Genomic DNA, 22,207 nt, shown 5'->3' with positions numbered 1-22,207 from the left:
GGGAGGGTAACAACGTATCGATATATTGAATTATATTAATATCGATATTTTATTTTTATATATGATTATAAAACTATATCGATACAACTTTGCCATTCCTAATGAAATGTCATTTAGCACTGCTGCCAACTGTGAAAAGAAAAAGAGTGGGAATTCAAAAATTAAAAAACTTAATGTGATTTTTGATTTATATAATACTTAGATAACATATCATACACATAATAACATATCATACATATTTTAATAAATACATTAAAAACAATGTATTAAATGTTTATGTATAACGTATTAAGGACTTAGAGACCAAATATTACACGTAATTTGAAATCTGAATACAATTTGATGCTATGAACAGGCGAGTAAATGTATAAAAAAAGAAAAATAGAAATAGAAAACATTCAAAAATAATATCTCATCATAACAGGCTGGTTTGCACTTAAATTAAAGCTAAAAATAGGACATAAAGCATTGAAATATTGAGGTAACAGTGTCAAAAATAATTCTGGAAAATTTTAGTCCACCTTCTTCTGTGTTTTCCATGATAGATACGTGTTCCAGAACAAAGCAACACCCTGTACTAGTAATACTTGATAATTTAGAGGCACACAATAGAAATTCACTAACTGAACTGCTGGCCACACTTTCCAATTAACTATTAAAATATCCAGATACGTTCTAGAAAGTTCTTGTTTAATGTCCTGCACAGATTTCCCGCTTAGGAAATTCACGTTTGCTATGAAAATGGAGAGGAATGTTGGTGCAAATATTAGTTGATCACAAGCCATTTTTTTGAGAGCTGTTGAAGTTGACGAAGAAGTCCCAAATTGTTTGGCAAGCAATCGGTACCATACTGTTAGTGTAGGTCCCTGAAAAAGCAACAGAAGTTTATAATGCTCGCATATTATTTAAAAACCATCCTCTATAGTTTATTATTATTAAACAATAGTTGGTTGGTATCACTGCACCCACACAAAAATTATGTTTTTGCAAAAAACAAACTTACAACAAAACAAGTGCCCAAAAATCCGAATTTGGCCGTTCGAGATAGATCAAATTCAGGTAATTTTTTCTTTTCTATCGCTAACTGAGCTATGGCATCCCCTGCAGCCATAAGGGCCCCAGTTTGAACGGATTGAACCACCAAAAAATGCTTATTTAACCATTTCTGGTATATTCTTAACAGCAGCATTCTCAATTCTCACTTGTAATACGTTTATAATACTAAAAAAACGTTTCCTCATTCATTTCAAACTGATTTCAAAATGGAAAAATTTCGGTATCAATAAAAAATGCACGTGTTTTGAGCATGTTCTTGAGCGCATCACGAGCGCATGTGTTAGAGCGAGACAGAATAGTCATTTAAAGTAGGCTTAGAAGAAAAACAATTAAAATTCGATTTAATAGATTATTTGTATAAAATTTAGATGTTGATTTGTTATAATTCGATAAATAGATAACGGTGTGGGTTCGGTGGCTGACCTTAAAGGAATTATCACGGAATTATTCCCAGGAATTATTTGCTGCAAATAGTCACAGGTCACAGATATTACGCATGCGCAAATCGTCGATGTTGCCAGATTGCAAGTTATTTTGGAATTATTTTCAGTAAAAAAACAAATTTTATGTTTTTTTCAGTGCTATTAGTATATATTATTTACAATATTATATTATTATTTTAATTAAACAGAAATAAAACTCTAGATTGACGCTACGTTTGAAAAGTGCTTTATTAAAAATTCGGAAAATTAAAAGAGGTGTGTCCAAGTTTCTTCTTTTTTTTGGAATTTTTAAATGCTGTAGCTCCATATCATGTTTAAACTAAGTTTTATAACATTCCATTAAAATTGTAGAATCAGCAACATTAATATTTTAGTTACCTTGTTTAATTCTGCTTATACATATTGCATTATTTTTTCTGCTACCTTAAGATTTTTATATCCTTTCACCTAATTTATGTGATTTTCTTAGCATAAAATATAAAAATATATGATGTATTATATAATTAAGATATATTAACAGTTATTTTCCACACCACAAAGCGTAATAATAATAATAATGTAGTTTTAAAACATAAAAAATATTATAAAAAATATCAATACGCTCAAAATTCAACTTTCACCATATTGTCAAGATTTTATTTTGGCATTACCCTTTATATAAACAAGGGAATTATTTACAGGAATCAGGAAATTACAGTAAATTAAGAAAAGAATAATCATAAATATACCAATATTATATATATATATATATATATATATATATATATATATATATATATATATATATATATATATATATATATATATCATTATACCAAGTACAGGGTGAGTCAACGATAGAGTAAAGTCCATTATCTCATTTGTTTCGATGTTTACAAAAAAATGTTAAATATAAAGTTATACATAATAATTAGATAATAAAAGCGAATATATGATTCCGTTATTTCGACATAAAATATAAATTTATTGCTCTGTACACACATGATCTATTAAAATAATTATAGTGCTTAGGGTGTCACAACCTACTGTGTATTTCCTGTGATACCAGACTTTACAATAGCATGTTACCTTTGTGTCGTCCATTATCAACTCTGTATCTTTGATTTTTCCTTGTTTTAATGTACATTTCCGAAAAAAATATAATCTAAAATGAAAAGAAAAATATCAATAAATAATATATTAGAGAAACCAGGGAGAGTTTAGGAGACACAAGATAAGTTAACGAAATGCTTACCTATTTTTTGTAAGTCCATCGCTTCACAACTGCCTCCCATCTTCAAATTCTTGCAAGAAGGAACATCCAACATAGTTTTAACTTGAAATATTAAATAAACATTAGTTTTTTGAAGAGTTTAATAATATACTCATATAAAATCTCAAGAAAAGGTAACAATAAGAGGTTAAAAATAATATAAAGTAATTATTGTTGTTCTCACCGTAGCCAGTAGCTGTTTCAAAAATCAAAAGAATTTGGCAGCTGCTAGTAATATCTTAAAATTATATCTTCTGCTCCTCTCCATGCTCATATAAGTATTTCTTTTTTCCATTTACCAAGATTTTCTTGATTTTATGGTGAAGGAATATATAATTGGATTCAGATTTTCGATAAATATTCCCTAGAAGTTTGATACAAAAAAGAAAAAAGTATTAGTTTTGATATAATGACTATACAAATACAAATAAAATTATAAACTACAATTTTGTCTTATAATAATAAATATTATTGTTTACCAAAATAACTCACAAATTTGCCACATATTTATACGTTTTTTTTTTCATAAAATTTCTTTCTTAGACATCCAATATATTTTATTTGTACACTTCGTTTCGATGCAGACGATTTTATCTAAAAAAATAAAAAAAAACATAGGTATTTAAAAATCTAGAAAATTATGAAGCTGTAAGAAGATACTTTCTTACCTGTTGTCATCATCAACAGATTATTCAACAAACACTATGGTGTAGCCTCCCTCACATATTTAGATAATCTCTTTGTAGTTGGGCCCATTGTTGTCTATGCGAGCTCAAGTTATCCCTGCTAATTTCATAATATCATGATCTTCTAGGTCTCTTAATTCCTCGTGGTTACCATAGGATACAACATTTTAATGAACAGTGCTTTACGTAAAATCAATAAAATGAAAAATATACGAAATAATATACATGTACTGATTTCTTTCGAAAATCGACAACTATGAAACTATGAACCCTTCCCGGACACAAACGGTACATTGTGAGACAGGAAATTGTAGAGAGAAACAAGCCCTATAACATAGGATACAACATTTTAATGAACAGTGCTTTCCATAATATCAATAAAATGAAAAATATACAAAATAATATACATGTACTGATTTCTTTGGAAAATCGACAACTATGAAACTATGATCTCTTCCCGGACACAAACGGTACATTGTGAGGCAGGAAATTGTAAGAAGAAACAAGCCCTATAACATAGGATACAACATTTTAATGAACAGTGCTTTCCATAAAATCAATAAAATGAAAAATATACGAAATAATTTACATGTACTGATTTCTTTGGAAAATCGACAACTATAAAACTATGATCTCTTCCCAGACACAAACGGTACATTGTGAAACAGGAAATTGTAGAGAGAAACAAGCCCTATAACATAGGATACAACATTTTAATGAACAGTGCTTTCCATAAAATCAATAAAATTAAAAATATACGAAATAATATACATGTACTGATTTCTTTCGAAAATCGACAACTATGAATCTGTGAACCCTTCCCGGACACAAACGGTACATTGTGAGACAGGAAATTGTAGAGAGAAACAAGCCCTATAACATAGGATACAACATTATAATGAACAGTGCTTTCCATAAAATCAATAAAATGAAAAATATACGAAATAATATACATGTACTGATTTCTTTCGAAAATCGACAACTATGAAACTATGAACTCTTCCCGGACACAAACGGTACATTGTGAGACAGGAAATTGTATAGAGAAACAAGCTCTATAACATAGGATACAACATTTTAACGAACAGTGCTTTCCATAAAATCAATAAAATGAAAAATATACGAAATAATATACATGTACTGATTTCTTTCGAAAATCGACAACTATGAAACTATGAACTCTTCCCGGACACAAACGGTACATTGTGAGACAGGAAATTGTAGAGAGAAACAAGCCCTATAACATAGGATACAACATTTTAACGAACAGTGCTTTCCATAAAATCAATAAAATGAAAAATATACGAAATAATATACATGTACTGATTTCTTTCGAAAATCGACATCTATGAAACTATGAACCCTTCCTGGACACAAACGATACATTGTGAGACAGGAAATTGTAGAGAGAAACAAGCCCTATAACATAGGATACAACTTTTTAATGAACAGTGCCTTGCATAAAGTCAATAAAATGAAAAATATACGAAATAATATACATGTACTGATTTCTTTCGAAAATCGACAACTATGAAACTATGAACCCTTCCCGGACACAAACGGTACATTGTGAGACAGGAAATTGTAGAGAGAAACAAGCCCTATAACATAGGATACAACATTTTAACGAACAGTGCTTTCCATAAAATCAATAAAATGAAAAATATACGAAATAATATACATGTACTGATTTCTTTCGAAAATCGACAACTATGAAACTATGAACTCTTCCCGGACACAAACGGTACATTGTGAGACAGGAAATTGTAGAGAGAAACAAGCCCTATAACATAGGATACAACATTTTAACGAACAGTGCTTTCCATAAAATCAATAAAATGAAAAATATACGAAATAATATACATGTACTGATTTCTTTGGAAAATCGACAACTATGAAACTATGATCTCTTCCTGGACACAAACGGTACATTGTGAAACAGGAAATTGTAGAGAGAAACATAGGATCTACCATGCTGTATTTTTTCTGGCCCATATGTTGTCCGTCCTTCTTGCAAGGTATCTTTTGAGGGTCTTTTGCCGTATCCACTCTATTCTTTTATGGTCTTTCTTGGTTATTCCCAGCATATTTCGTTTCGCCTGCCTAGGTCATGACTGGTAGTACACATTGGTCGAATGTTTTTCTCTTTAGATAAAGTGGCATTCTGGATTTGAATATGATGAGTTTCTCCCATGAGTACTCTATGCTAACTTAATTCTTCTGTTGATTTCTGGTGGTAGAAATCCCGAGCTCTGTATTACGTGTTCCAAATATATTTAATTTTCTACTCTTTCTAGTGTTGTGCTATTTATTAGAATGTCTTTTCTGTCTACTAGTTCGTTGTACATTACTTTAGTTTTTGCTTAATTTTGAGACTGGCATTACTGGCTGTATTAAGTTCGTTAATTTGGGCTTGTAGTTCTTCAGGACTATTGGCAATTAGGACTATGGCATCAGCGAATCTTAGATTGTTAAGAAATTCATCGTCTATTTTTAATCTTTAATTGGTTCAATTCAGTTGACGGAAGATTTCTTCTAGTGTTGCTGTAAACAACTTTGGGGATATCGCGTCTCCCTGTCTTATCTGTAGTATATATCACTATATATTTTTTACACTCAACATTTTTTTCACACTCAAAATCTGTCTGATATCTTCACAGCACTCAACACTACCCTCCCAAAAATTCCACATATAGCGCACTGAAAAAAAGGATATGCAACAACCAATCTACAATACCTACAGTGCAGCTCATACAGAGAACGTTAGTCCCTGAAGAGCTTGGAGCTGAAAAAATGAAACACTGAACATGAACCAATGTGAACATGTAAGACATTCAGATGACCTTAACCATATCTACTCAAAATGACCCTGCTGTGGTGCCTTGGAGACTCATACAAAGACATGCATCTTGAACTACTGCTCTAAAAAAATAGGAGCAACAAAAGAGTATCATATACATAGAAATTGTGTAGACTCCAATTTGGCTTCGACATGACTCTCTAACCTGTTGCATACAGCTTGAAACAAAGTAGATGTTCAATCAACGTAAATCTAAAAGATACAAGAAGAACTATACAATAATCTTCTAAGTAGGCTGCAGTAGTTTGCCTGGGAAACCTCGTACTTATGGATCATTATATTCCCATTCTTGCTACAAACGTAGTAGAACTGCAACCCATGTGAACCTATGAAACACAAGAACCCCACAAAAATATTCTGCAGGCATCGACTCAAACTGGCTGCTGTGGTTCCCTCTAAGGCTCATACCAACACCTGTAAAAAATAGTAACAAAAAAAAATATTACCATACACATAGAGATTGTGTAGACCTCAATGTGGCTCCGACATGATTCTGACCTGTTGTATACAGCTTCAAACAAACTATATCTTCAACCAGCGCGAGCCTATAAGACACAAGAACCCTACAAAAATCATCTGAAGATGTCGACTCAAACTGGAAGCTCATATAGGCCCTATCAGTCTTTGTAGAGCGCCGAGACCTACCCTTGTAAGAAAATAAACCAGACTTAGATATGACCCTGTTAAGTTTTAGACCTCAAAAATTTAAACTTGAACCTAGTGATGGCCTCAAAAAGTCCTAAAAATTTCTACTGCACTACTAAAAAACTCGATTCCTTTTTTCTAGGCCCTAGAATCATACCTGAACTTGAATTGAAAATACAAAAATAAGTTTAAAATATTTAGACTATTTGTATTGAAAATTTAGTTATTGAAACGCTTAGATATTGGCATGCGTTTACTCTAAAGTAGTAATAATTAAAAGAAAATGAGTTAAAAAAATAGGAATTTATAGAGAGTTACTTACACCTACACGTTTAATTTAAGAAAATAAAAATATCTGTTAGACGTTTTCTAGATTTCAATTTGACTAAGATAATATGAAGAATGATATTAATTATTATATCCATATATATTTTTTTCCTTTCTTGGGTATGAGGTTTTTTTATTAATTGAAGATGGAAACTTTTTATTTTTTTATGCGACGTTTCGCCTCATCATGGTGGGCTTTCTCAGGCACTTTATTCTTGAAGCCGCAGCCGCCTTGCTACCACCAGTCTATATAGAAGAATGTGCAGCCGCTTTGCTACCACCAGTCTATATAGAAGAAAACCTCATACCCAAGAAAGGAAAAAAAATATATATGGATATAATTCTAAAGGTCACATTCTTCTATATACACTGGTGGCAAGGCGGCTGCGGCTTCAAGAATAAAGTGCCTGAGCAAGCCCACCATGATGAGGCGAAACGTCGCATAATAAAAATAAAAAGTTTCCATGTTCAATTAATAAAAAAAACCTCATACCCAAGAAAGGAAAAAAAATATATATATATATATATAAAATATATATATATATATATATATATATATATATATATATATATATATATATATATATATATATATATATATATATATATATATATATATATATATATGGATATAATTCTAAAGGTTTAAGAAAAAGAAAAAAAAAATAAACTCTTACATTAATTATTATAGTTAATACAGTTTTTTTTTAAAATAGTTTAAATCAGAGAAAAGCTAATCCCAAATAAAGTTAAAAAGAAAACACTAAAACAATACAAGACTTGGAATCCTCATTATCTTAGCACCCTCAATTCAACATTACAGAGACTAGAATAGGATGATTATTCTATTAAATTTAGTTTAAAATTACGGAAAATACTAATACTAATAGTGACCTAGAAAGGCATAAAAATCTCTACTACACAACTTAAAAAACTTGGTTCCTTTTTTCTGGGGCCTAGAATTATATCTGAACTTGAATTGGAAATATAAAAATAAATTTAGAAAATTTAGACTATTTCTATTAAACATTTAGTTATCGAAATGCTAGATATTGCCATGCGTTTACTCTAAAATAGTAATAATTAAATAAAAGTGAGTTAAAAAAATTAAGAAGTTAAAGAAAATTACCTATACCTATATGTTTAATTTATGAAAATAAAAATAACTGTTAGAGATTCTCTAGATTTTAATTTGACTCAGATAATATGAACAGAGCTATAAGAACATCAAATAAATTCTTAAGAAAACCCGATAGACACAACAACCCAATAAAAAGACCGACAGACATAACAACCCAATGGACCTCTGCTGCTTTCGAGAGGAAAGCATGTTCTTTGCTTCTGTAAGGAGACTCCACAGAGGACGTTAGCCCCTGCGGAATCAACCCAACGTGCTTCTGTGAGGACGCTCATACAGGGGACTTTAGCCCCGGTAGAGGTCGACTCGACACTCTGCTTCGCTTCTGTGAGGGGCCCCACAGGTGACTTTAGCTCCTGCAGGACCGCGCTCACGCCATCTCCGGGAAAATAAACGAACAACCAAATAAATCAGGAAAAAATTAATCAAAAACTTACGCTTTTTGCAAAGCACTCCCCACGATTTGTACAAAAAATATACGCTCACTAACCTGAAACAATAGAAAAAATACGTTAGTTGAAAATAATAAAAAAAGAAAGAAATCTTATAACATACCTGATTTTATCTCGTTCCATACTCTCCATCCTACTGTCTTTTTCCAGAAAATTTTCGTTCCAGACCTGCACCAATCGTCGTGCCTCCTCAGAAACAGCCTTAAGGACAAAAGTACCTTAAGGCAACAGTTAGTGAAGAAGGTACTACGACTGAGACCTTGCACATCGGACATCTCAAGGCCACGAAAATTATAGATTTACTACTATAGGTAAGAAGAAAGATTTAAGGTGTCTTTAACGAGATAAATCTGTATAGAGCATTCTAGAGATTGAATAATAATAAATGAGGAAAATATGAGTTGATGTTATTTTCAACGAGAATTTACTTTACTCGAAAATACAATTATTAATGATGTGCAAAGTGCATTATTTTAAAATGATCAAATTTAAGTTTTATATTAAACATGAATAAAATTAAAAATATTTAGAATGGTTTTAGTATAAAGGGTATAACCGTAAAAGTTTATTAAGAAACATGATACTTCACACCTTTTTTTAAATGTAAATGCAATTAAGGAATAATTAAAGAAATAGTAAAATGATGATAGAAAAAAAAACAGAAAACTATTACTTTTAAAGTAGCTCAACCTAAGACGTTTATGGATGTAAAGCACCAGATGGCGGGGTATATTTCACGGTCTTTTACTACAGAAAAATATTTTTTGTTACTCTGAATTTTGAAGCGACCAATAAAAACAGAGAAAATATATAAAAAAATAATATTTTTTCTTTCTGAATGCACATTTTTAAAGTATTTTATGTTCTTTGTCCGCTTGATCTATTATACTGGTCGCACGTATCGAAGTTCTGTTTCTTCTAGTTTTAAAAAATGTTCTTATTTCTTTGTAGTGGCTGTGGTGTAAAATTAGATTAATTTTATTAAGTTTAATTATAATGTTTAGTGTAGAATACCACAAATAGTTTAGTAGTGTTTTTATAGTTTATTATTTTGTAGTTAAGTAGTAGGTGAAGGTATAATTCAGTTATTTTTTCTTTTTGTTTGATTAATTAGTAAGTCTGATAATTTTTTCAGTCTAGAATACAAGAAGTAGTTGTGTAGTGTTTTTATAGAGATTATATTAGTTTATTTTGTAGATGAGTACTAGATGAAGGTATTTGGGTATTTTTTCTTTTTGTTTTTCTTCTAATTGTAGTAATTCTATTAAGTATTGTGATGGGTACACTATATCTTCCTTCAACTTCGTTGAAAAGTGCATTATCATATAATTTTGGTTTTCTGCTAGTAGAATATACGAAAAAAAAATCTGATCAAATTTATTTTAAATTAAATTAATCGAGTCTTATTAATCAAATTAATCTAGTTAAATAATAATAATAGTTAGTTTCTAAATACTACACAGGGTGAGTTTCCTACGATGTTCTCTATGGATATCTCAGAAACTACTGGAGACTGAAGATAGAGAGTCGGTTAAATGGGGAAAGAATTGCAGTTTTGTGGGGTCATAAATATGCGCCTTTCGGATTTTTCGGAGAAGTTCAAGGCTTACTAGATATTTCGAAAAAAACAAATTTTGGCTATTTTAAAACTTTTGACTCTAATTCCATTATAATCTACCGTATGATCGAATAAAAACGGCGTCAACGATGTCTATGAAATGAAGATCGCTGTCATTTTATATGTAAAATTATATGGGAAATATCATCGATCGTCATTTCATAGCCATCACTGACGCCGTTTTTATTCGATCATACGGTATTTTAGACAAAAAGTTTTCACATAAAAGTTGTAGATAATCACATACCTAATGAGTTTGTTTTCTGTTTTTTTTTCTAAAGCTTGTCATTTTTGACATATATGACACAAACGTTATGTTTTTTTTAAATGGAAACCATAGTTGGCCATGACTTCATAAAAAGCGTAATTTTTTAAGCTTTTCAGCGATATAGGTAGGTGTAATATGTTTCTTTCGAAAAATTACAAGTTATAGCCAATTCTTTTTTTTCTTAGCTAATTTCTATACCAATAATACCATGCCAATTAGTTGGCATCAAGAATGTAAAAAGTTTTATGTTTTCAAAAAAAAATATCGTAAAATTCGCAAAGCACTCAATTTAGAATAAAATAATCTAAGAATGAAATGATTCTTTTATAAACCTGCATTAAATCAAATTAAAATAGGTATGTAACTTTTTTTAAATATTAATTAATAGCAATTAGCATTATCATAAATTATTATAAATAATGTACCAACATATCGAAATAATAATTTCTTTGTTAATACGGTTTAGAATTCTTAAATATAACAGGCAAAAATAATCCACAGTTTACAATAAAATAAAATTTTTGTTTAAATTTCTTAATCAGCTGACTATTAAAGTTCGCAGAAACCCGGGCTATATTATTACATTACTCTGAGGAAAATAACGAAAATAATCGATATTTTTGACTCCGCCCCGAAAGGTTCACGATTTCTCCTCCAGTTGGCAGCACATTTTGTCTAGTCGGTTGAACAACTTTAAGAATATATAAACAAGGCTATTACCGAGACTGGAATAGAGTGATTATTGTTTGAAATTTAGTTTAAAATTACAGAAAATAAAAATTATGTCCTCTAGAATTTTTTGTAAAGAATCTAATCCCAAATACCACTAAAAAGAGAACACTAAAACAATGGAAGACTTGGAATCTCCATTGCCTTAGCACTCTCGATTCAACATTACAGAGACTAGAATAGAGTGATTAAATTTAGTTTAAAATTACAGAAAATAAAAACGATATCCTTTGGGATTTTTAGAAAGAATCTAATCCCAAATAACACTAAACAGAAAACACTAAAATAAGAAAGGCTGTGAACCCCAATTACCTTAGCACTCCCCATTTAACACTACCGAGACTATAGATAAAAATAAAAGAATAATGTTTGTTATATAAATACTTAAAAAAAAGAAAATTGTTAATTAAAGATCCGATTTCCTGGCACACATTTCATTAAACTTTGAGCAGAAAAAATGTTTTTCAATAATAAATTAAACATAACTGAGTAAAAGCCAAATTGGGTTTAAATTATTTTGAGAAATAGACACATAGAAAAAAATTAAAGATATTATTCCTTGTGATTTTTACAAACGACAAGAAATACAAAGGATTATTATGATTCGAATCAAAGATAAAAAGTGTGGCCTTAAAATGCTGTGAAAAGCCTTAGAACAGCCCCAGAACCACGAACCGACACGACCGTTATAATTATGCTTTAGAAATGGCTCTTCTACATTTCCTCTTCATCTGCATACTGAAACAAGGATAAAAAGAAGATCAGTAAAGGTGCCCAAGTCCAGAAAGTCCAAATAAATTCAACTCACCTCCATTCCACATCCTTTTACCGGCGATTCCTGCCACACGGCGTATGAAGCAGTGTCGTCACACCGCGGGGGCAGAAGGACGCCCCTGGTTCCTCAGGAACTACGGACGGTCCCTGGGGAATCCCATTTAACGCGTCATCAGGATCGATAGAACCTGGAATTACTTTTTAGCAGCAGGACATCTAAAAACACAGACCGACTAAATTCACAAATAACACGCGCTGCGTACACGATCATAGTTCTGGAAAGATAGAAATATTTTTAAATTAGATTTATGAAAAAGAAATGGACAGATGTGTGTTCGGACTTACCTCACTAACACTGACACTAGGCTGAATATGCTGGACTACGGCCCATCCCACCATTCCGATTAGACGTCAAGAAGTATGTCCCTCCCCCTCAGTGCTGGCTGTCCATCGCAGGGTAAATTTTTTGAAGTGAAAAGAAAACCCTAAAATAACGCCAGACTGGAACCGGCCCTATTTTAGCATTATCAATTCATTCATCTCAAAGACCAGTAAACTAAATAAAAATTATTATAAGTTTTTGATATAAAATTGTATAAAAATATAGAGAATAAAACAGTTTAAATCAGAGTGAATTTACTTAATTTATACGTGAACGGGAATACTAAAACAAGAAGGCTGTTACTCTTCGAATCGTAATAGTATCATCCATTCACAAGAGACCATGTAAAAAAGATTATTTTAAACAAAAATGATGTTTTTTATTTCAGTTTTTAAGAGAGAGAATCTATTATAATCCCATTAACGCCAGAAAGAAGACCTAAAACAAGAAAGGCTGTAAACCCCTATTGTCGTAGCACCCTCGATTCAACATTACAGAGTTTAGAATAGTATCATTTTACATATTTAGAAAGAATATAGTCTCAAATAACACTAAACAGGAAACGCTAAAATAAGAAAGGCTGTGAACTCAATTATTATGAGCGAGAATCTATTCCCAAATATTGTTAAAAAGAAAACACTAGAACAGTGAAAGACTTGAAATCTCCACTGCTTTAGCACTCTCGATTCAACATTACAGAGACTAGAATAGGGTGATTAAATTTAGTTTAAAATTACACAAAGTAAAAATTATATTCTTTAGAATTTTTAGTGCGAACCTAATCCCAAACAACGCTAAAAAGAAAACACTAAAACAATGAAAGACTTGGAATCTCCATTGCCTTAGCACTCTCGATTCAACGTTAGAGACCAGACTAGCACTAAACAGAAAAATAAGAAAAGATATGTGTACCTCCATTACCTTAGCACTCCCCATTCAGCACTACCGAGACTTGATAAAAATAAAAAACACGAATTTTTGTTACAATAATACTTAGCAAAATGAGTGGTTTATTGAAGATCCGATTTCCTGGCACATATGCCGTTAAAGTTTGAGAAAAAATAGGTTTTAACCGGTCATAACTCCAAGAAATAGAACCTTCACAAACCGTTTAAATGGACAGACCAAAACACCGGAGAGACCCAAAGGCACGGTGGGTGTTGTTCCAGTCAATTCGAACCTTTACGGAATCTTGGCCAAGCCTCGACCCTCCGATACCAGCTTGATCCTCCATTCCTGAGGACATTTGTTCCTTGGAACCCTGGCCAGACCAAAAATCACCGGGCTACAGGGCGACCCAGCTTAAAAAGAATCAGATTAAGAAGATGACGGTGTCGTCGAGAAAAACCATTCGACGACTGTTTTTATTTTCGAGTAACGAGGCAACCCGGAAAACAAGTTTATATGCCTGCGTTTTTCAGTTTTAAGAGGAGAAGTGAAAATATAAAGTCTTTAACTAGTAAAAGCTTTATATATTGGTGGTTATAACTAGCAAGGCGCTAGTACGACATCGGAGGCTGAGAATAACCACATAGTTTTATGACGTTCCGATCGGACAATTTAACGTAACGTCTTCTGCCACATTCCCACCACTCAAGGACCAGCGTTTACCTGCCCTTTCCGGTCCAAGAGTGCCAGATGATCCCAACCCACTGCACCCATTTACAAGCCTCCTAGTCCTCTAATTGAGCTGAGCCCCACTCCCCAGACACCCTTTACGTTTAGGACAACAACCCGGCCCCATGGGATAGCCTGCATAGCATGATATAAGCTTACGCCCGGTAATGGAGCGGTCGAATATCATACCCACTGGCAGACTACAACGCAACGAGCACCTGGGAACCCCGGCCTGTTACCGGGGCTGTAATAATATGCGAACGAATCCAGGGCGAAACAGTCCCAGGCCTCCGAGACTGGCCCCTCGCGGCAGTCCCCACAGCTTACAGATTGCATCGCAACCACCCCGCAACGCTGCTTTTTTGTGTCTATCGATTTGAGAAAAATACGAGCACTAAAAAGTACTCGTGTTTATTATATTAAAATACTAGCACTAAAAAGTACTGGCATTTATTAGATACTTCATGTGAAAGATTCTGTTAAAGTGACATTAATGTAGAGATGAAAATCTCTGTTTTCATGGATAAAAGTCTATAAACATTTATTATAGAGTTTTATTTGCGTTAGAGAAAAAGAGTGACACTTGTGATATTGAACCCAGACTAGGTAAAACGACGGGTTAATCTAACACGAACTCAGCGGTCATGTCTTTAGAGCCTGATAGTAGAGACATTAAACCGCACGCTTACTAGCTGGGAGCATTGATGGATTTTCACGTGATAGCATTCCATGAGCCGTCTGCATGGGTAAAGTAAGTGTAGTTTGGTAATTACGATTGTGTGTCCCCATTCGATTGCGATCTGAAAAAAAGAAAAAAGAAAAAAACTTACAAAAAGACCCCAAACAACCCTCTGGCTTTTAATAATATATAGTCTTGAATAATAATCAACGACTGGTGTTATTGAAAGTTAAAATAAAAAAATATATGTAAAACTAAAAATGTAAAATAAATACACAGGGTATGTTAATATTCGCGCTTCAATAAAACACCTCAGTTATACAGGGCGTTAAAGAGTGTAGGTCTTATTAACTTTTAACTACTCTATGTGACAGAGAAAAAGTGTTTATAGAGAAAAAAGTTTCCAAATTGACTGATATATACATTAGAAAAATATTTTTTTACAAATTGGTTGTACAAAAAAAAATATAGTAAATAAAATATTATAAATAGCTGCGTGAACCCCCTGTATACTGTATACAACCAAATAATAATTATTCTCAATTTAGAAAAATGTGATTTGACTATAAAAAAATTAACTTTTCATAGTGTGAGCTATTTTTGAAAAAGTGGGTGAATAATATTGTAATTTTGGTTGAGACCCTACTATACACCTATGAGTTCCAAAAAAAATTAACCAAGAAATTAAAAAAATTATTTAATTAAAAATAATTTAAAAAATAAATATAGATATATAAGTAAGCCAAAAAGAACGACGTATAAAAAATTCTATGAAATTATATCATTGAAATCAGTTAATATTTTTTTCTTAAAAATATATATACAAATATTATAAAAAAAAACCAATAAATATACATATTAAATATAATATTAATAAAACACCAGTAAAATATTTCAAAATCTTGGTGTGATCTGTTTTTGAAAAAGGGAGTGAATAATATCTATTGTGATTTTGGTTTACCCTATATACCTATGATCCTATGAATGCTAATAAAAATTGTTACCAAGAAATTTAAATAACTATTTAATAAAAATTATTTAAAAAATATATTATGTAGATGTCATTCAGAAATAGTATAATAAAAATTAAATTACAATAAAATAGCCTGGAAAGTAGCATTATTTTAGGAAAATCTAATGAAATTATATCATTGAAAACAGCTAATAGTTTTTCTTTTTTCTTAAAAATTCCTATACCAAATGTCTAAAAAAGAAAACAAAAATATATAAAATATATTTCTCTGTAGAAATTAATAATGGACGAAAAAACAGTAAAATATCATTAAATATTTAAAAATCTTAGTGTGTCTTTTTTTGAAAGAGTAGGTGAATAATATTGTAATTTTGGTTCACCCTATATGTATATCTACATGTACTAAAAAATTGTTACCAAGACATTTCAATAGCTATATAATAAAAAAAGTATTTAAAAAATAAATATATATAGATAAAACAGATAAAAGTCATAGAGACAGAGTGTAACAGAGTATAAATAAAATATTACAATAAAGTACCATTATTAAAAAAAGACAGCTGATAACATTCCTTAAAAATTTCTTCCCAAATATTAAAAAAAGAAAATAAAAATATATACATATTTCTGTAGAGATTAGTAGTGGGTGAAAAGTTAATAAAATATTAGTAAACTATTTGAAAATCTTGCCAGAAGCAACAAAAAGATATTATAGTTTTTTATCAACCTCAAGAACACAGTCTCTAAGAAATAAATAAAATCAATGAATTAGCAAGCAAAATTTACTAGCTTCAGAAAAACTATCAATAACAATAAAAGTAAAATACCTATATTAATTTTCTAAATGATATTTTGTTTAAATGCATCTTTTCTAAAAAAAAAACATCTTAAGTGCTTTTATAAAATGAATGCAAATATATTTAGAAAAAAATAATCAATGCACAATTAATAACATAGACTCTAGAGAAATATTTCACAAACTTAAAAAAACAAGGAACCAGTATTTTAATTTTTAGGGTTTAGATCAGTTTCAAGAAAAAAATCAGCTGATTATCAATATAAATTTCACTAGTTATTCTTCATTAAATATTTCACTAATTAAAGCAGCTACAGGCAGATGCCAATTCTGTCTTTTACAGCTTTCTAAACTTTATTTAGATTATTTTATAAAAGATGTAATACATAAGTATTCCCCTATTATATAATATCTCTAAGAAAAACCATATCAAATGCACTACTATTAGAAATATTCTTCAGCAAATTGAGTGATTAATATATATTCACTTATATTAAGGCTTTTATTTCGAAAATACTATATACATGAAGGTATCTAAGCCTAAAAATTATTTATTTTAATAAATAGATATCCTGTATAACCATAAAAACATCAAATTTAGAAATCCACAACAAATTACATCTTTTTATAGCAAGCAGGAATTATAAAAAAGGCAAAACTGTTATACACTGCCCGATTAAATTTCGACCAATCGGAAAAGAAATGACGTTACATTCAGCCAATAGAATTGCTTTCAAGCCAGCCGCTTTAAGAGGGTCCGATTTGTCGAAAAATATCAGGAAATTCATAGGAAAATGGTCGTACTTACCATCTCTCGAGTCCAGCTGGGCCCTACCCGCGATTGTACCGAGCAAAATGTGTAAAGGCGCACATTCACTCCCGGAGTGCAGCACGTCTGGATACAGCGCCCGAGCTCAGGTACGACCTGAGCTATATGACGTGTCCAGACCCATACCGATCCTTGGTCCATTCCATCCAAAGGCAGCCTGGTTTCTTTGCAACTTGAAGATCTGTTGCTATGTTGATATTCGTCATCTCCTTCTTCACTGCCAGTGTGGTTCTTGGATATCCGTAACCCTGGATACTTTCTGGCATAATCTGAAACAAGACAAAATATCTTTTAGTTACATAGAAGCATAAAAACCTAAGCAAAATGTCTCTAAGAAATAAATAAAATTAATGGATTAGCAGATAAATACAGGCAGATGTATATTTTTCGTGTTTTACAGGTTCTTAAACTCTATTTAGATTATTTTATAAAAGATTTATTACATAAGTATTCTTCTATTATATAATATCTTTAAGAAAAACCATATCAAGTGCACTACTAGTAGATATATTCTTCAGAAAATTGATTGACTATAATTTATTCACTTATATAAGGTTTCAATTTCTAAAATCCTATATTCATCAAACTATTTATATAAAGTCTGAAAATGATTTGTTTTAATACTGTACAACCATAAAAAAGAACTATTTATAGCAACAGAAAGTATAAAAAAAGCAAACAGAAAGAAACGGAAAGTTTAACAAAAAAAAGGTGGCTTTGACTTTTTTTGTCGATCTTGGGCTTCTACCGGCCGCCTTTAGATGGTCGGATTTTTCGAAAAATATCGGGAAATTCTTAGGAAAATGGGCGAACTTACCCTCTCTAAGAGTCCAGCTATGCACTACACATGATTTCCGAGCACAATATACAAGAAAATGGCACTTTTCCTTAAAAATTCTGGAGAGGCAACCGGCAAATATTTTACATCGTCAATGGTCTGTCCACAGGGTCTGTCTAGAAATGATGAATGATGATGAAATTCGACCGAAACGACCAATAATATTGCGTTTTGGCGCTCGGTTTCTGATTTTTGACGCCAGAGGGAGCGCCAACTTTAGCTTTTCATTTGTTTTACCGATGAAAAATTATGTAATTTTATGACCTAAATTTCAAGTTTAAATGAAAATTTAGCAATATAACGCTACATTGGAGACAACACTACTACCAGGGAAATGTAGCTACATGTTTTCCGAATAAAATGACACCAAACAATAAACGAATAAAGCAAAATTCACATAGATATCGCATTTTAATTACCCCAATGTCCCTAATTGTTAATATCATAAAAAAATAGATTTTTGCCTTAAAAAAGATTTTGAAGCTTTAAAATAGTTAAGGAATTATAGATTATCACTAAATATAGTTAATTAAGCAGTTTCAGACCTATTAAACCCATATAAATTAGAATAAAATTCGATAATATTGTGGCGGTTCTGCAGCCTTCACAATCTTCAATTAATATAACTTTGTTGTTCGGTATTTTCCGAAATAATGTAATATTTAGTTAAATAGAGACTTATTACATCTATAAATTATAAAACAAGGCAGTAATACCCCTTTTTATAACTTCTACAAGACATTTTCTTAGTCAATGTAATGGCCAAGATTTTTGCTTTTATTTCACCAATTTTGCCATGAAATCAATAAAAAAAACCTCATTTAACATGATTCTGTGCTGTAAAAATTATGTATTTGTAGTTTTTTGATCAATTTCCAAGCCCCAAAACAAGAATATGTAACTTTTACAAGATATTTACTTTTATTTCACTAATTTTGATTTGAAATCAATAAAAAAAACCACATTTATCAAGATTCTGTGCCTTACTAATTATGTTTTTGTAGATTTTTAACAATTTCCAACCCCCAAAACAACACAAGAGTAAACAAGAATGTGTTGCCTCTTCGATACAAAATTTGTTCGATGAAAGCTTCGAGCACTATGTGTAAACAGGATGTTTTCTACATATAGTCTAAAAAAATACAGGGTATGGTTGCTCATGTATTTTTAAGAAAAAAAGCTCATATAAACATAGGGTCCTTATAGGGTCCCTGTCTGATCTTCAGGGTGTTAAAAATCTTAAAAAAATATATCTTTATGTTTTATCTTTTACTCTGTAGATGATGGTTTATGTCGTAGAATACATTGCGTACTTGGTATATTGATATATATATATATATATATATATATATATATATATATATATATATATATATATATGATATTGGTATATTTATGATTATTCTTTTTTTAATTTACTGTAATTTCTTGTTTCCTGTAATGCCAAAATAAAATCTTGACAATATGGTGAAGGTATAATTTTGAGCGTATTGCTATTTTTTATAATATTTTTTATGGCTTAATACTACAAGCACAGAATATCTAGCTTGCGTAGCTAGATATTCTGTGCTACAAGGATACTACCAAGGATACTATAAGTACATATTATTATTTATTATGCTTTGTGGTGTGGAAAATAACTGTTAAGATATCTTAATTATATAATAAACCAAATATTTTATATTTTAGACATGCTAAGAAAATTACGTAAATTATATAGGTGTAAGGATATAAAAATCTTAAGATAGCAGAAAAATTAATGCAATATGTATAAGCAGAATTAAACAAGGTAACTATTAATGTTGCCGATTCTACAATTTTAATGGAATGTTATAAAAATTAGTATGAACATGATATGGAACTACAGCATTTAAAGGTATACCCATTTAAAAATTCAAAAAAAAAAACATAATTTGTTTTCTACTGAAAATAATTCCAAAATAACTTGCAATCTGGCAACATCGACGATGTGCGCACCGAATCCACACCTTTAGCGATAAACATAATTAGTCCTTAATTAAACAGTGATTAAATAGCTTATAATACTTCGGGTTTCTCTTATTACCGATTCTGAACCGTCCTAGAACTGTGATGCGTATGCGTAGAAGGAAATATAAAGACATTATTTCATTTGCGCATGCGCTGCAGAGTTCTAGGACGGTTCAAAATCGGTAATAACAAGAACCCGAACAAAGCTAATAAAAAGTTTTTTACTTAAGAAAATTGTATAAAAGAAAATTTCCCGAGTGTAAACCATAGGTGTAAACCCTGCTTAAGATATATTTGACACTGACAGCAGACTGACAGTTGTTAAATGAAACATAACCTTATTTCAGAGTCGTAAAAATAAATGTTAATGAATACTTTTCGAAGAATATCTCAATATTTATTTAAAAACAGACATTTAATTAAAGCTAACCGAAGAATAGTTTGTTATAATTCAGCTGCAGTTGCTAGAAAAAGGTTTGTAACGTTTACTATTGGTAGTACATTGGTGGGTGATTTCAAAAATGATTCAAACGATGAAGAACTGAAGAAAGCATGCGAAGAAGGCGTTAGCGGTATTTTAAGTTTGATGTCCGATCTAAAGGACCTGATTAAACTAGCTTCAGAAGAGTATAGATCGTGTTTAAACAAGCAAATCCAACTTATACAAAAAGCTTCATCCGCCGAATCAGAAATATGGGATCAGTTACCTGAATACCGTCTATTAGCCACCCAATTGAACTCAGAGTTAAATGAGTATTTAGTTTTACTGAAAACTATCGGTGAAATGGCGTATGGTCAGAGTTTAATAAGTAGATACATTAATGAACAGAATATCGGTGTTATTCTTGAGGAATATAAAGAGTTAGAGATACTCTTGCTCAAAGAGTTTGAACTAAATAAAAAGACAGAACTGGAGCTTTTAAAAGTTAATGTTGCCAGTATTGTATCTGAGAATAAATAAACCTGTTTATATTAAAATGCATTTTTTCTTATTTTTTTTAGTTAGAATATCACTATGAGTAGCCAAAGGGGCAATTCATCAAGGTCTAGACCACAAAAACACCAAAACAAAGCTGCTTTTAAGAATAATCTCTACGATACCAGTACTAAAACGAAAGTAATTAATTCAATTCAAGTTGGGGATGTTTGTAAGAGATGTAAAGATATTATTGAATGGAAAATTAAGTATAAAAAGTATAAGCCTTTGTCACAGCCCAAAAAATGTGTTAAATGTGGAAACAAGAGTGTTAAACGAGCCTATAATATTATGTGCCTGGATTGTGCTCACAAATTAGGTATAATAATAGTATTAATCGTGGTATAGTATGTATAAAATTGTTTTTTAGGTGTGTGTGCAAAATGTGGACAGTCCAAAGAAATCATTCAATCACCTCCATCTGAACAAGATCAAATAAAACTGGATGAAGAAATGAAAGAACTTCTGAAATCCTTACCTGAAAGAAAACGAAGAACTTTTATACGTTTTATGAACAAATCTTCTGAAAATCCAGTAAAAGAAGATGCAGAAAAACAAAGAAAAGACTTGGTAGATAAATTAAAAACCTTAAAAGTAAATGAAGAGGACGATTTTGATGATTTTAGTGATGATGATGATACAAATCTTACTTCCGATTCAGAAGAAAATGAATAAAATGTATATTCTTTGAATAAAGTTATATTTTTTATGTTTTGTTTGAATTTAAAAAGTTTTGAAATCTGTCAAAAATATAGAAGTTTTTAGTTTGGTTTAATAGATGGCACCACAAGGAAGAATAGAATTCTACAAAGGTGTGATTTTAATTTTTCTGGCTAGATGGCGCTTGTAATTAATAGAAACCTGTAATAAAACTGTAGAA

The 22,207-nt window shown here is 30.9% G+C and overlaps 2 protein-coding genes and 2 long non-coding RNA genes across 6 annotated transcripts; 1 reads left to right on the top strand and 3 right to left on the bottom strand.

Annotated features, from left to right (window-relative positions):
• Positions 1 to 261: 261 nt before the first annotated feature.
• On the bottom strand, positions 262 to 1,489 carry LOC115878682 (protein Mpv17-like). Its single transcript, XM_030895247.1, has 2 exons — positions 1,004 to 1,489; positions 262 to 866 (listed from the first exon to the last, which is right to left on the bottom strand). Exons 1-2 carry the CDS (start codon positions 1,187 to 1,189, stop codon positions 513 to 515), a joined length of 540 nt encoding a protein of 179 aa, XP_030751107.1. The 5' UTR covers positions 1,190 to 1,489; the 3' UTR covers positions 262 to 512.
• LOC115878681 (uncharacterized protein C9orf85 homolog) lies at positions 955 to 22,036 on the top strand. Of its 3 annotated transcripts, XM_030895246.1 has the most exons (4): positions 975 to 1,059; positions 9,010 to 9,170; positions 21,354 to 21,646; positions 21,698 to 22,036. In XM_030895246.1, the coding sequence occupies exons 3-4, from the start codon at positions 21,367 to 21,369 to the stop codon at positions 22,000 to 22,002; spliced, it is 585 nt and encodes a 194-aa protein (XP_030751106.1). In that variant the 5' UTR covers positions 975 to 1,059; positions 9,010 to 9,170; positions 21,354 to 21,366; the 3' UTR covers positions 22,003 to 22,036. The 3 variants fall into 3 exon arrangements, with proteins under 3 accessions (XP_030751105.1, XP_030751106.1, XP_030751104.1); XM_030895245.1 differs by lacking the exon at positions 9,010 to 9,170 and having other exon boundaries at positions 955 to 1,059; XM_030895244.1 differs by lacking the exons at positions 975 to 1,059; positions 9,010 to 9,170 and adding an exon at positions 20,679 to 20,825.
• Positions 11,435 to 13,205, bottom strand: LOC115878684. Its single transcript, XR_004049586.1, has 3 exons — positions 12,594 to 13,205; positions 12,283 to 12,523; positions 11,435 to 12,212 (listed from the first exon to the last, which is right to left on the bottom strand). It is a non-coding gene; the product is annotated as an uncharacterized LOC115878684 (long non-coding RNA).
• Positions 13,742 to 18,567, bottom strand: LOC115878683. Its single transcript, XR_004049585.1, has 3 exons — positions 18,342 to 18,567; positions 17,504 to 17,793; positions 13,742 to 15,047 (listed from the first exon to the last, which is right to left on the bottom strand). It is a non-coding gene; the product is annotated as an uncharacterized LOC115878683 (long non-coding RNA).
• Positions 22,037 to 22,207: the final 171 nt, after the last annotated feature.

The sequence above is a fragment of the Sitophilus oryzae genome, unplaced genomic scaffold (genome assembly GCF_002938485.1).
Source record: "Sitophilus oryzae breed Bouriz unplaced genomic scaffold, Soryzae_2.0 scaffold_1521_pilon_pilon, whole genome shotgun sequence".
NCBI classification, from domain to species: domain Eukaryota; kingdom Metazoa; phylum Arthropoda; class Insecta; order Coleoptera; family Curculionidae; genus Sitophilus; species Sitophilus oryzae.
This window is presented reverse-complemented; position numbering and strand designations above follow the sequence as displayed.